Source organism: Nymphaea colorata, chromosome 3 (assembly GCF_008831285.2).
Source record: "Nymphaea colorata isolate Beijing-Zhang1983 chromosome 3, ASM883128v2, whole genome shotgun sequence".
Classification (NCBI taxonomy): Eukaryota; Viridiplantae; Streptophyta; class Magnoliopsida; order Nymphaeales; family Nymphaeaceae; genus Nymphaea; species Nymphaea colorata.
The window spans coordinates 16,765,056-16,777,605 of NC_045140.1; the positions used below are offsets into that span (position 1 = coordinate 16,765,056).

General features: G+C 43.8%; 3 protein-coding genes across 3 annotated transcripts; 1 reads left to right on the top strand and 2 right to left on the bottom strand.

Annotated features, from left to right (window-relative positions):
• The first annotated feature begins 1,735 nt into the window (after positions 1–1,735).
• On the top strand, positions 1,736–4,834 carry LOC116250120 (ATP-dependent 6-phosphofructokinase 2). Its single transcript, XM_031623538.2, has 2 exons — positions 1,736–2,417; positions 3,632–4,834. The coding sequence occupies exons 1-2, from the start codon at positions 1,785–1,787 to the stop codon at positions 4,451–4,453; spliced, it is 1,455 nt and encodes a 484-aa protein (XP_031479398.1). The 5' UTR covers positions 1,736–1,784; the 3' UTR covers positions 4,454–4,834.
• A 187-nt stretch (positions 4,835–5,021) lies between these two features.
• On the bottom strand, positions 5,022–7,651 carry LOC116250121 (uncharacterized protein At4g26485-like). Its single transcript, XM_031623539.2, has 3 exons — positions 7,196–7,651; positions 6,077–6,275; positions 5,022–5,992 (listed from the first exon to the last, which is right to left on the bottom strand). Exons 1-3 carry the CDS (start codon positions 7,368–7,370, stop codon positions 5,374–5,376), a joined length of 993 nt encoding a protein of 330 aa, XP_031479399.1. The 5' UTR covers positions 7,371–7,651; the 3' UTR covers positions 5,022–5,373.
• A 1,622-nt stretch (positions 7,652–9,273) lies between these two features.
• On the bottom strand, positions 9,274–11,427 carry LOC116250118 (cytochrome P450 71A1-like). The gene is made up of 2 exons (XM_031623537.2): positions 10,423–11,427; positions 9,274–10,173 (listed from the first exon to the last, which is right to left on the bottom strand). The coding sequence occupies exons 1-2, from the start codon at positions 11,425–11,427 to the stop codon at positions 9,562–9,564; spliced, it is 1,617 nt and encodes a 538-aa protein (XP_031479397.2). The 3' UTR covers positions 9,274–9,561.
• Positions 11,428–12,550: the final 1,123 nt, after the last annotated feature.

Here is a 12,550-nt window from a genome sequence, read left to right on the forward strand (position 1 = left end):
TCTACAAGTTCTCGAATATTCGACCTTTCATAATACGACCATCAGGTGATACCTACCACAAGGCCAAGTTTCAAAGAAAATTAGTTGAGTCTCGTTACAAAGGAAATTAAACTTAAATTTCATCAACGTTAGAGTCTAAATGAAGAACAATTAGGTTTAGACTATTAGAAAGGGCAAGAGAGATCATGTTTGGCTACCTACCTGACCAAAACTCAAATGTTCAAACACACTATTTTCATAGGTATGACGATCTTTCGACCATTGTAAGTTCTAGTACAGCCTCACCGGAGAATTAGAAAAACAACCTTCCACATGAACCGATTCAACAAGCTAGTAGACTCTTGCTGGTCATCTTGACAGATTCAAGAAGCCCAAAATCAACTTTCCATTGAGGCTGCACACTTTTTCTGAGTCTTTCACCATGTCTAGTTTCATTAGAGGTCGCCAATTGCTTCAAACTGTTGATCTTATATTTCATAATTGCAAGTGATAAGGAGCTCTCGAAACTCAGACGTAGATGGCCTCTTTCGCTGCTTCTTATTTCCTCTTCCAACTGTTCAAGAGAATCCGCAGGAGGCAGCAAAAAACAAATCGAAAGCCATATCCTTGTCCCTTACTTCTCCACCCTCCACCATTTCCGTATGGAGAACTTCATACCTAATTAGATTAAGGAACTTCCTTCCCCACGTATGACATTAGAAGTAGTCCTGAGAAGAACTCCATTCAACATCCAGTAATATTCATTTTGAGCAAATATTTGAGTTAAGAAAGTTCACCTCCATATATAAGTGTTCCTAATTTCTTGGTTAAATTCCACACCCACAAATTCTCTCCTATTCAGAATCAGATTTGAGCCCCAGCAGCCCTGCCTGCAGTGAGGCACATGGCAAGGCGATCTAGTTATGCACAAATTCACTTTGATACATTCCTTATAAGAGACCAGTTTCTTTCTGCGTGCGTGTAAGGGGGAGATAGGTAGTAGATTTCCATATTAAATTTTGAGAAATCTTCAAGAGTTTATATATCATGATATTATGCCACCTGTTTTGGTTCAAAAATATTATGATATTACTCTACTTGTTTTATTTGCTTACGAACTGATGCCAACTCCAAGGATGGTTGAGATTTATCATATCAAGCATCAGGTTATAGTTTTGGTTGCATTTACTTGGTATAAGAACCAAGCTGTTTAATGTCATACCGGATCTGGTTTGTCGTTGGATGATGTACTAGTCACTTAAACGTGGGTATTTTATTACTTCTTGTTGTGTGTATACAAGATCTTGACAATCATCCTGATTAAAAATTTTGAAAACATTTCATGTGCCAAAATACTAATAATAGTTTTATTTCATGGCAACTTTGACGAAAGAATCAAATCAAGCTACAAGACAGGTTTGAATTATTCTCAGGCTGCATCTTTATATGTATTCTTAGGCTATTCATCGGAATCCAGCGGATGTTGAATTTCTTCACGAAAGGTTTCTCTTGTGGCAATCTATGCCAAGTAACTCCTCTTCACCGGTAAAGCTGTTCTTCCCTCATTCAAGAGCCAGAACAACGCCCTCTCACGGAGTCCGAAACCCGAACCGACCCGAGAATGCATTGAAGTCCTCTTATCCTATACGCAACATGCTGTCTGTCAAGCCCCTCCACGTGTCCAACGCTCACACGTGGCAACGACCAACTGCCCTCTTGTCTTCAAGAGTGCCCTTTCGCTTTACTTCTCCCGCAAACTCCTCGTTGCCCCGTGAAACGGAAGACCTTCTTCCCCTTCCCGCCCCATGGAGGACCAAAACCAGGGAACCCCCCAAACGGCCGGTCGCCATCCCGCCGGAGAACCGGAAGACGGCCCCGATGTGTCCGTGGAAGGCAACCTGGACGTCGTCCCGCCGATGTCCATCAGGCTGGAGAAAGTTCCCCAGCTCACCGACTACCTCTCTGGCCTCCCCTCCTACACAAATCCTGTCCAGCATAACCAGTTCTACCATCCGACGGACGGCTTCTACCTCTCGGCGTCCGACGTTGTTATCCAGAAAATCTTCTTCGACCTCTCTGCCGTGCCTTTCCGATGCTCGACCCCCAACCTGCTGTACCCGCGAGCCGGACCGCGCTCGGAGATCCGCTTCGATCCGGCGGAGGTTAGGGCCGCCATCGTCACCTGCGGCGGGTTGTGCCCCGGCATGAACACGGTCATCCGGGAACTCGTCGTCGGTCTATGGGACCTCTATGGCGTCCGCGAAATCTTTGGCATTCGTGCCGGATACCGGGGATTCTACTCGTGGGATCCGATCAAACTGACCCCCAAGTGGGTTGATCATTGGCATAAGAGCGGGGGGACGATCCTTCAGACGTCTCGGGGTGGGTTTGACCTCAAGAAGATCGTGGATGCGATTGAAGCGCGAGGGTTTAACCAGGTAAGAATCGTGTAATGCTGTCAGTTGGGAAAAATTAATGTTCTTCCGCTGTTTTTTTGTCTTTGTTTTCTGTTCTGGCTATATGCGTAGAACTAATTTCAGGAATTCATGGAACTTCCTTTTCTTCAGTAGTTTGTAATCATAGATTGGGCACCGGTCGGTGGGTTTAGATCCCCTTGATTGGCATCTATCGAATTATATATGAGGACACAAGTTCTCATAATCTTACATTTCATCTGTTGTATTTAATTTTTTATATGGTAATTTGGCGTTCTGGATAATGGCCACCAAATTATATTTGGGAGTGGTTTTTGTTTTTCTTTCGGTATCGTTGGTTCTTGATTTGAGCAGTTGCAAATAATTGATTAATTGACCGCAATTTTTTAAATTGATTGCCTTAGTTTATTTCCTATGTGATTATTTGGGAATGATAACTTTTCCTTCTCTACTTTTCTTTTTGTTCTGTTTCTTTAGTATCAATGATGTGCACCTTAGACTTTCATACCTTGCTGAACGCCCAAGCAGGAATAGATAAGTTCCTTTGCACAACCTGTCATCCAAAAGAATATCTGGATAGATAAGCGACTCGTATTGTGGGTGGTTTCTGCCAACGGTAACGATGGTTAGGCCATCATGCCTCTGTCATGGGCTACGGCAACGCAAGAGGGAATTTCCTCAACTTTGAAGCCATTTCCTTAAATTGCTTCCTTCCTCTGTTTCCGCAGAATAATCAGTAGGTGCAGGTTCAAATTAAGTGCTATGGAGAAATCACAATGTTTTGCATCCTCAAGACATAAAGGAGGAAAAATAAAAAGGATAGATTTCTTCTTGGAACAACTATTGCCTTTCCTAATTCCAAAATTTTTATGGAATAAGAATTAGTGGGTAGCGCACTAACTATATTGCGCATGCCCTTTTTAAGTGTTCATATTTTACTTTCACTTTCTAAGTTCCTCTTCAAGATGGGAAAATTTCGGCTAGATCTGTCCGAAAACTGAAAAGCGTCAGATAGTTATGGCTTCTTTTTCTTTCCAAACGAAGAAGCTACTTTCTTTACTACTGGTAACGGTGCTGAAAATCCATTTAGACCCAAATTAGTTGTTAGTGCATAATGCAGTCTTTGAAAGGTTCTGGGATTACAGTGATGAATTTTATGCGATCAGCAATAGATGTTTTGCTGCAAGCTGCTGATGTTGGTATCTTCTTGGAAACAGCTTTACATAATTGGCGGTGATGGCACAATGAGAGGTGTGGTGAAGATCTTCGAGGAAACCCAGAGGCGAAACCTGAAAATTGGAGTGTGTGGAATTCCAAAGACGGTGGACAACGACATCGGGATCATCGACCGGTCCTTCGGCTTCCAGACTGCCGTGGAGACAGCCCAAGCAGCGATTAATGCAGCACATGTAGAAGCCGAGAGTGCCGTGAATGGGATCGGTTTCGTTAAGCTTATGGGCCGCAGCACCGGTCACATTGCGCTGCACGCAACCTTGAGCAGCCGGGACGTAGACTGCTGCTTGATCCCGGAAAATGACTTCTATCTCGAAGGCAAAGGCGGGCTATTCGAGTTCCTGGAGCAGCGCCTGCGGGAGAACGGTCACGCCGTCTTGGTCGTCGCAGAAGGAGCCGGCCAGAACTTGATTCCCCGGACGGAATCGGAGAAGGAACAGAGGGACGAGTCGGGGAACCCTGTTCTGCTGGACGTGGGGCACTGGTTGAAGTCTGAGCTGAAAAATTGGTGGGAGAGGGAACATGCTGATGAGCTGTTTACGGTCAAGTACATCGATCCTACCTACATGATCCGCGCCGTGCCGGCGAATGCGACGGACAATCTTTACTGCACACTGTTGGCGCACTCGGCCATACATGGGGTGATGGCCGGCTACACAGGGTTCGTGCCTGGGCCGATCAATGGGAACTATGCCTACATACCGGTGGAGCATGTTGCACAAGCCAAGAATGTGGTGGATACGAAGGACCATAAGTGGGCTTGGGTGAGGTCCGTCACCAACCAGCCTGATTTTGCCATGCGCTAGAAGCATTTCTCCCTTTGGATCGATGTTAGGGGTTCGCTGCCTCTGCTGCCATTGCATGTTAGGAGTCAGCCCACTTCGATTCGTTTCACTTATAGATGGGGATTTGGCTCCTCTCCATTGAAACATCTCTCTCTTTCTCTCTCTCTCTCTCTCTCTCTCTCTCTCTCTCTCTCTCTCTGTGTGTGTGTGTGTGTGTGTGTGTGTGTGTGTGTGTTTCCCCCTTCAGGTCTTTCTGGAGCAATTTTTTGGGTTATGAGAGGGATAGGCTTAACCGTCGTCAAGTTTGTGCTTTTGTTCCTCTGTTGGCTCGGTTACGGTCTCACCTGTGTTTGTTCTGTGTGATTGGCTAATGGATTGTGTTACTGGGTGATTGCCTCTGCTCTCTCTCTCTCTCTCTCAGACAATGCAACAAATTCCTATGATTTTGAGTTTCGACTCTGATCGCTTGTATTATTGTTTTCATATTCATGTTTGGAAAGAATCATATAACCACTCAACATTTGGGCGAATAACGAGTCATTGCCTAATGTTTGCCTTTCCCCCTCGTCCCTCCTTTTCTCATCAAAACTCTGAAAGCCCAGCCTCGCCGATGGAGGCGGATGCAACACAGTAACGTATATATATATATGCGAAATTACAAACCATCCCTTTCTAAACTTTGCCATCTCCTTTGTGATTACATGGTCCATCTGCTGTCTTAGCGGCAACTACGTATCTTTCTTCTTCGATTGACAGAAAAAGGGTTTTGGAAGTAACAAGCAATCGTGATTCAGCACATCTGAGACCGGCCAGGGGGGAGACAATCCGGCAGCTTCCAGTGGTCGCGTTGTTCCTTTTATATCCTGCAGCAACCTTTCAGGTTTTAACCACGCCAGGAGTCGGGGTTATAATTATTTCCTCACTCAGCTGGAGTTTCCCCTTCAATGAAAAGGGTGGAAACAAACGCGTACTAGAAATTTTACCATCTTTATCAACAACTTTAAAATTGCAGTAGATTTGTCATCTTCTGGCAGCTTGCATTTTTTATCTGGAGTATTGATTGCAGGAAAGCTAGTTGTGTGCACAGGCCTGTGGACCAAAGTTTCGTGCACCGGCTTAGTTCTTTCAACAGTTAGACACATCTTTTCGTCGGAATCATTCGTAGCTTCAGTACCTTCATCTTCCATAACTTCGACCTTTATAACAGCCGTACTATTACCAGTCTCAGCAAAACACTCATAAACCATTTGCAACGATATAAGATCCGGCCAATCGAGGAGGCCGGCGTCCATCTTGAACCTGAAAGTGCTGGCCTTGCCGACGTAGAATGTTCGGTCAGGATGAGACCCCGCACCCCTCTTGTTGAGGTAGCCAGGGTAATCGCTCAACCTGAAGCGTGAGGCCTCGATGAGAACAAATCCATTCTTCTCTGCTATTTTCTCCAATTCCCACTTGCTGTAGGGATGCCCCTGCTTGTGAGTAACATGGACCTCGCCATGGCTATGAGACAGCAACTCCCTCGCGTTTTCAAAGAATCCCATCAACAGATGTTTGTGCAACCTAAATTAAACAACATGGGTACTCACATATTAAACAACACGCGTTCCTCTACAGAAATCGATTAGAAGATCGAAAACAACTCACTCAATTTGAAATGCTGAGGTTTCAGAGCATATAAAGCCTGCATGCGGAAAGTTGTAGACGATTCTATCGAATTTGTTGGTCCTTAGACTAAGGTTCTTGCTCATTGTTGTTGCATCAATTCCATGAAGAACTCGGCAACCCAACTGTCGCAGCCTTTCTACATTACTCGTGGCTGAACAATACTTGTAAGCAAGCCGATCTTCAAAAGTTGGCAGCAAAAAAGAAAATGAGTCAACCGATCGAAAAAGGAATACCTCCTTTCTTTACAATCTAAAATTTCATGTTGACATAACAAGTCATTTTCTGCTGCAGGCAACGGAAGTAACTTTGTTCCGATCGACCGATCCCGCAAGACAGCCACACAAAGCAAACAGGTGCCCTAGCAAGTTGACCTACAGCTGTAGCTAGATGAGATTACACTAAATGAGCTGAGTTCATGCAATTTCTCCTTTCAGGTAACAGTCCTTCAAGGACCAGAAGATTGATTTAATGGGCCTTTAATTTTATTCAAGAGTCTGAACACTCCAGCTAGTGGTACAGACCCTATACTACCAGTTCTTATATTAGTAAGCTGGATGGAGCTATTGTTTGCGCATATAATTTTTTTTTTCTAGTGCCACGCTTATGAAATTTTGTCCAAAATATGATGTCAACTAGCAACGCTGGAGGTTCAACAAACTTCATGGGGCTCAGTTTGCAACCCCTGCTCATTATTGTTGCATTTAACTCCTTGAAAGAACTTGACAACCCAATTGTCGCAGCCGAACACTACTTGACAGAAAAGGCTTCCTTTAAAAAGAAGAGAAAATCGGCAGCATAGAATAGAAAAATAAAAAAAGACCAGTGAGCTAAAAAAAAGGAATACCCACTTTCATCAGAAGCTAAAACCTTATGTGGGCACAAGTCGTTCGCTGCTTCAGACCATACAAGTAAGTAAATGTTCAAGTTGATCACCGATCTAGCATCAGAGTTAAAGCTGCAGCTCTTGATGAGCTTGCGCTAAATGAGATGAAGTCAGCTCGAACAAAGAGGGGATGATGTTTTTTGCTTAATCAGATTTCCGCGTCTCCATTACTACAAAGAAAGAGAAACGGCAAAGCGTACGCAGAATGTATGTACCTTTGGAGTCCAGAGATGTGGCGACCATTCCAGTCGCAAACCCAAAGGCGGTGGCCAAGCTGAGGGAAAAGGAGAAGTCTCCTTCCCCAACAAGGAGGATCCTTTGCTTGCTCGTATAGTGGCGCCTTTTCTTCACCACAGAAGCCGCAACTTCATGATCGATGAAGGAATCCATCGGGGGATCTGCACTGCAATTGATCAGATCATATCCTCGGTTGGGTGGACCAAAGGAAAAGCTCGATTTCCAAGTAAGCTCCGGTGAGTTCGGCTTCTATATATTTGATTATTTCGAAAGAGGACGGCGAGTGCGCGGGTATTCCATTCTCATCTCATCTGAAGACTGGTTATATGCTTAAGCAGCAACTTCCTTGGAAGAGGCAAATTGGGCCTTTACCCACTTGCCATGCCCCTGTTTAGTTGCCATCAGAGCGAGACCAAGAACAGATCCTTAGCTCCTAAGCTTCCTCTCCCGCAAACTTTTTCCGATTCGTTTTGAGAACATCGTACAAGTGCTTTTGTTTTGAGAATGACCATTTCTTTTTTTTTTGCCACTCCTCTGCTTTTGCTTTTTTAAATGGCGATTTCAAGCATAATCCAAAACTACGCAGCTTAGAGTGGATAAAGGGAGAAAAATAAGAGAAATGTACATTTTGGAGAGTTAATATGCAAGCAATAATATTAAATACTTTAAAATTAATATGCATTTTCAGAAAACATGTCTAAGCGTAAATGTCGCGTACCAGCGTCCACGTGTCAGCATGTCAACACGACACGGCAGCTATTTTTGCGGTATCCTTTGCAATTTAGCTTCCCGTAGACTTGGAGTTTTCCAAAAGACGAATATCTTAATTTGAAGAGAGAAGTGGTGTTGCACTGTAGAGAGGGAAGAGAAGGGTGACCGACCGAGAATATTACGCGGGCGCACTTTTATTCTTTTCATATGAGAAAAGCAAGGCAAGGACGCTCTTAGCGTGTTCATGCGTGTCGATCTTAGATGTTTTTCTCCGATTTTGGAGGGAAATATTGCCATGATTAATTGTGGATTATTTTTATGGCAGAGTGTAGCAGCATCGACGTGTCCCTGTCACTTAATTTTCAAACTGGGAGATTTTCAAAAAAGTGGATATCTTAATTTGAAGAGGGAACTGGTTTTGCCGGCAGAGTGGGAAGAGAAGGGTGACGGAGAATATTGCACCGGCGCACTTTCATTCCTTTCAAATGCTTTAAACAAGCAAATTGGGTTATATGCGTCGTACTGCCGCACGAATTTTTCATGCGCTATGATCGTTGTGATTAAAAAGCCTTTCATTCACGAAGGAAAAGAAAACTTTTTAAAAAGACAAACATGAAAATAAAAAAATATATATATAAAAAACATACCTCTTTAAGAATTACAAAAATGTTCCGCTAACCTAGGTTGCATACCCATTACCGTGCACACGATTCAATCGGAAGAAACATGGCAAGGGCGATTTTAGCCAGGCACCCAAATGCTTCTGTTGTGTTCGCCAGTTTAGATAGAAGGAACAGTGTTGTATTTGTCATGACCGGAAAAAATAACTGCTTAGAGAGAGGGAAGAGTGTGTTCCGACCACTATGGCCCTCGTAAAATCGATGAAATGCGGTTGAATCAAACATGATCAGCCGGAAACTGCAAATAAGCACTGATATATTAATAAAAAAAATGAAAACTTTGTCTTTTAATCGTTGAATCTGGCCAATGTAGGACTTATTGATCTCTAGGAGACGAGTTTTGACAACACTGATGCCAACCATTATATTAAAGAATGGTGGCCGGTCTGGATTGCTTTGGACTGCAGGGCGATATGGAATTGAGCATGGCTGCTTTGATGCGAGTTCTGCCAAACACACCACCCCAGGTCATGTCATTGGCCTCCTTTGCAGTGGTCTACTTAAGCTTCCTGTTGGCTTATAAGTTAAAGTGTTTGTGACTCAACGTCAGGCTTAAAATTTACACGACTCATTGACTCATTCCTGGGGAGAGAGGCAAAGCTTTTCATCTAACTTCTTGTTATACAATACATGCTTTTTTGTCTTCATGTACTGCTTTCTAGCAATTCAATTTACGAATAATGACGGTCTCTTTTGCAGCAGAATAGGTTGACAGTCTAAACATTTGTTATGGAGACTACCATCTACTAGCCCCCAACCAAAAGACAGATTCTTGCAAGTTCTCTTTTGAAAACTATTTCATAGCATAACTTTGAACAAAGTAATTTTTCTTATTGGGAGGGTTCTCACACACTGCTGGCCAATCTCGAAAGAAAGCTGCCTTATTCACACAGTTGGTACAATGGTTCAAGTGACCAATGGGAGGCTAGGGCCCCGTAGCAACACAGCTTGATTCATGGTATGTAAGGATGGGCTACGAGAACCAAGTCAGACGTCTTGTGCACAGTTAAACCAGGAGATTCGCTCATGTCGATGTCATTAGCAGTCAGCCCGCCTGGTAAGTTCCAGTTGAAGGAATAAAGCAGATTAGCCAGCACGAACTCGACAACTATGACTCCTAGATGGATGCCGGGGCAAATCCTTCTACCCGAGCCGAAAGGAATATACTCAAAATCATGACCCTTGTAGTCGATTGGGTTGTTAATGAACCTTTCAGGCTGAAACTCTTCCGGGTTCTTCCATGAATTGGGGTCCCTCCCTATTGTCCATGCATTTATAATAATGGTTGTTTTGGCTGGAATTACGTAGCCATCGACGACCCATTCCTTCGAAGAGACTCGAGGAATCAATAGCGGCGCTGGTGGATGTACCCTGAAAGTCTCCTTCACTACCAACTTCAGATACTCAAGTTGCTCAAGATCGTTCTCGTCCACCTTGTCTTTCCCTTTCATTTTAAGTCGCAATTCATCCTGGACTCGCTTCATCACCTGAGGGTTCCTCATCAGTTCTGTCATTGCCCACACTATGGCAGACGTTGACGTATCGGTTCCACCAAGGAGCACGTCCTGCAAGCAATGGAAAACACTCGTGTGATCATCAAGTCCTTGCCTTTAAATTCATCAATTTTCTCTTCTTTTTTTTTTTTTTTTGCAAACTCTTGGAGTGAAGTCAAAGCACGCAATTTTCAGGTTTGGTGTAGATAAAAATGAAATAAGAAACAAAAAATTGTTTGTAGACGGTAGAGAGTAAATAATTGAACGTGCGTCTCTAGAGGGCGCTGAAATTGCAAGAGGCAACAGAGTCAAGAAGCAGACCAGGAGTAATGCCTTGATGCTGTTTGTGGTAACAGGGACGTCCTCGCTCTCATCCTTTTGAGCTTCGAGCAATGAATCGACGAAGTCCTGTTCATGGGATCGCCTCGATGGATCAACATGATTTCTGAGCACTTCATCAAAAATATGATCCAATTCATGGAAGTTCTTTCGCAGCCTGAACTCCAGTCCGGTGAGCCAATTCACCCACTTGATGGATGGGAAGAAATCACCTAAGCTAAACCCACCAATCAAATGCCTGGTTGTCTCTAGGATATCATGCAACCTGCCCTTCTGGGCGCCATATCCTCCCACGTTATATTTCTTACCAAAGCCCATCATACAGGTTATGTTATTAATGAGAGCATGAACCAAGTGGCTCAGATTAACAGGCGCCCCAGCGGACCGGGAGATGGCGTCGACCATGAGTTCAACTTCCTCCTCCCTCACAGACTTAAACGACTGGGCTCTCTTCGGGCCAGTGAAGTGCCCGACGAATATCTTCCTCATACGGCGCCATGCCTCGGTATACGCTTGAAAGCCGACGTCCTGGCATCCGTAGCAGAGAACGTTGGCAGCCGCAAACTCTGGCCTATTCGCGAATGTGGCATCATGGGTTTTCATGATCTCTCTCGCCAGCTTCGCCGACGAAACGACGCACGTCGGGAGCTGGCCGAGCTTCAGGAACATGAGGGGGCCATGTTTCTGGGATAGGAGGAAGAAGGAGCGATGAGGCACTGCACCCAATTGGTGCAGGTTGCCGACAATTGGGAGCCTCCATGGCCCTGGGGGAAGTTGGCGAGCTGAGATCTCGTGCTTCCACCTTTTTCTCAGCAGGACATAACTAAGAAACAGGGGAAGTAAGAGTGCTAAGATGGAAATGGCAAGTGCAGAACCAAGCTGGTCTCGATCTGGGAGAAAGATGGAAGGAGCCATTTGGTGTTGGTGAGACTCTCTATCAACTATATGATGCTTATAGTGCCGTTCACGTACTGGGCCGTTTGTCATGGAGGAAATACTTGTTAAATAATGATCGAAATCTTGTCTTCTTCTCTTCATGGTATGAAAGGATGGGCTTCACAGAAATTGCGGTGGCAATAATTCTCTTACACATCCGCTTTGATGACGAAATGTTGAAATATCACGGCCCTTGCATATTTCCATGTGGTTCCTATAGTGGAAAAAGAGTTGATAAAGGCCATGAAGGCCGCCATCTTCTGCTCGAGTCTCTGATTTATTAATATTGAAAAGAAAGATGTAGGATTTCATAATGCATGGGGATGGCATGTGAAAGATTCCCATTTTCAGATTGTTCAGATGAAGGGTTTTGTCCGTCTACCTGTTTGAAATAAGCAACTCCGGTTACTCATTTGGCAAATCCTATGGTTATTAAGTGACCTGCACGGTATTTTCGGACTTGGAGGGAGGAAAATAGTTGTGCTTTCCCGTCTCATTTGGGCATCGACAAATTGTTAACCTTTTTCAACCATTGTCACCGGCTAACTCCTTCAATCTTTGCGGCATTACAGACTCTAAACACAGAGGAACACTCATTGTATGTTTTAAGTTATACATGTTGTTATGGGATAGACATGAATACGATTAATCTGTCGTGGACTCCACAAATTGTTGTACAAGTTGGACCAATAACGAGTCTTGATTTATGTACAAAATCATATAGGGCCACCACTAAATTGTCATGTTGTGTAGAATAATATTGACTCTGCTTCATTCGATTATTGGCGGTGTACTATTGGTTCCATTATGGGCTTGGGGGTTTTATGGGGAATGCAGTTTTTCTTTTAAGTAAACATTAAAAAACAACCAAGATGATGAATTTGCCATAAATGTATTGTTAACATATAGATTTGGCAACTGTAGTAGGGAAAAGGATGAATCTAGCAATTTGCTACAGGTTAGTATGAACTTTGAAAACTATTGTTTGTGAGAATTATATGGGTTAGGTTTAAAGAAAAGGAAAATATAAACTAAAGAGTCGCTTATAGTTTCGGGTTCAAGCAATTAGAACCCACCTCGATCACGGCGCTTGCATACTTCCATGTGTTTCCTAAAGTGGAAAAAGAGTTGATAAAGGCGATGAAGACCGTCATCTTCTGCTTGCAGTCTCTGA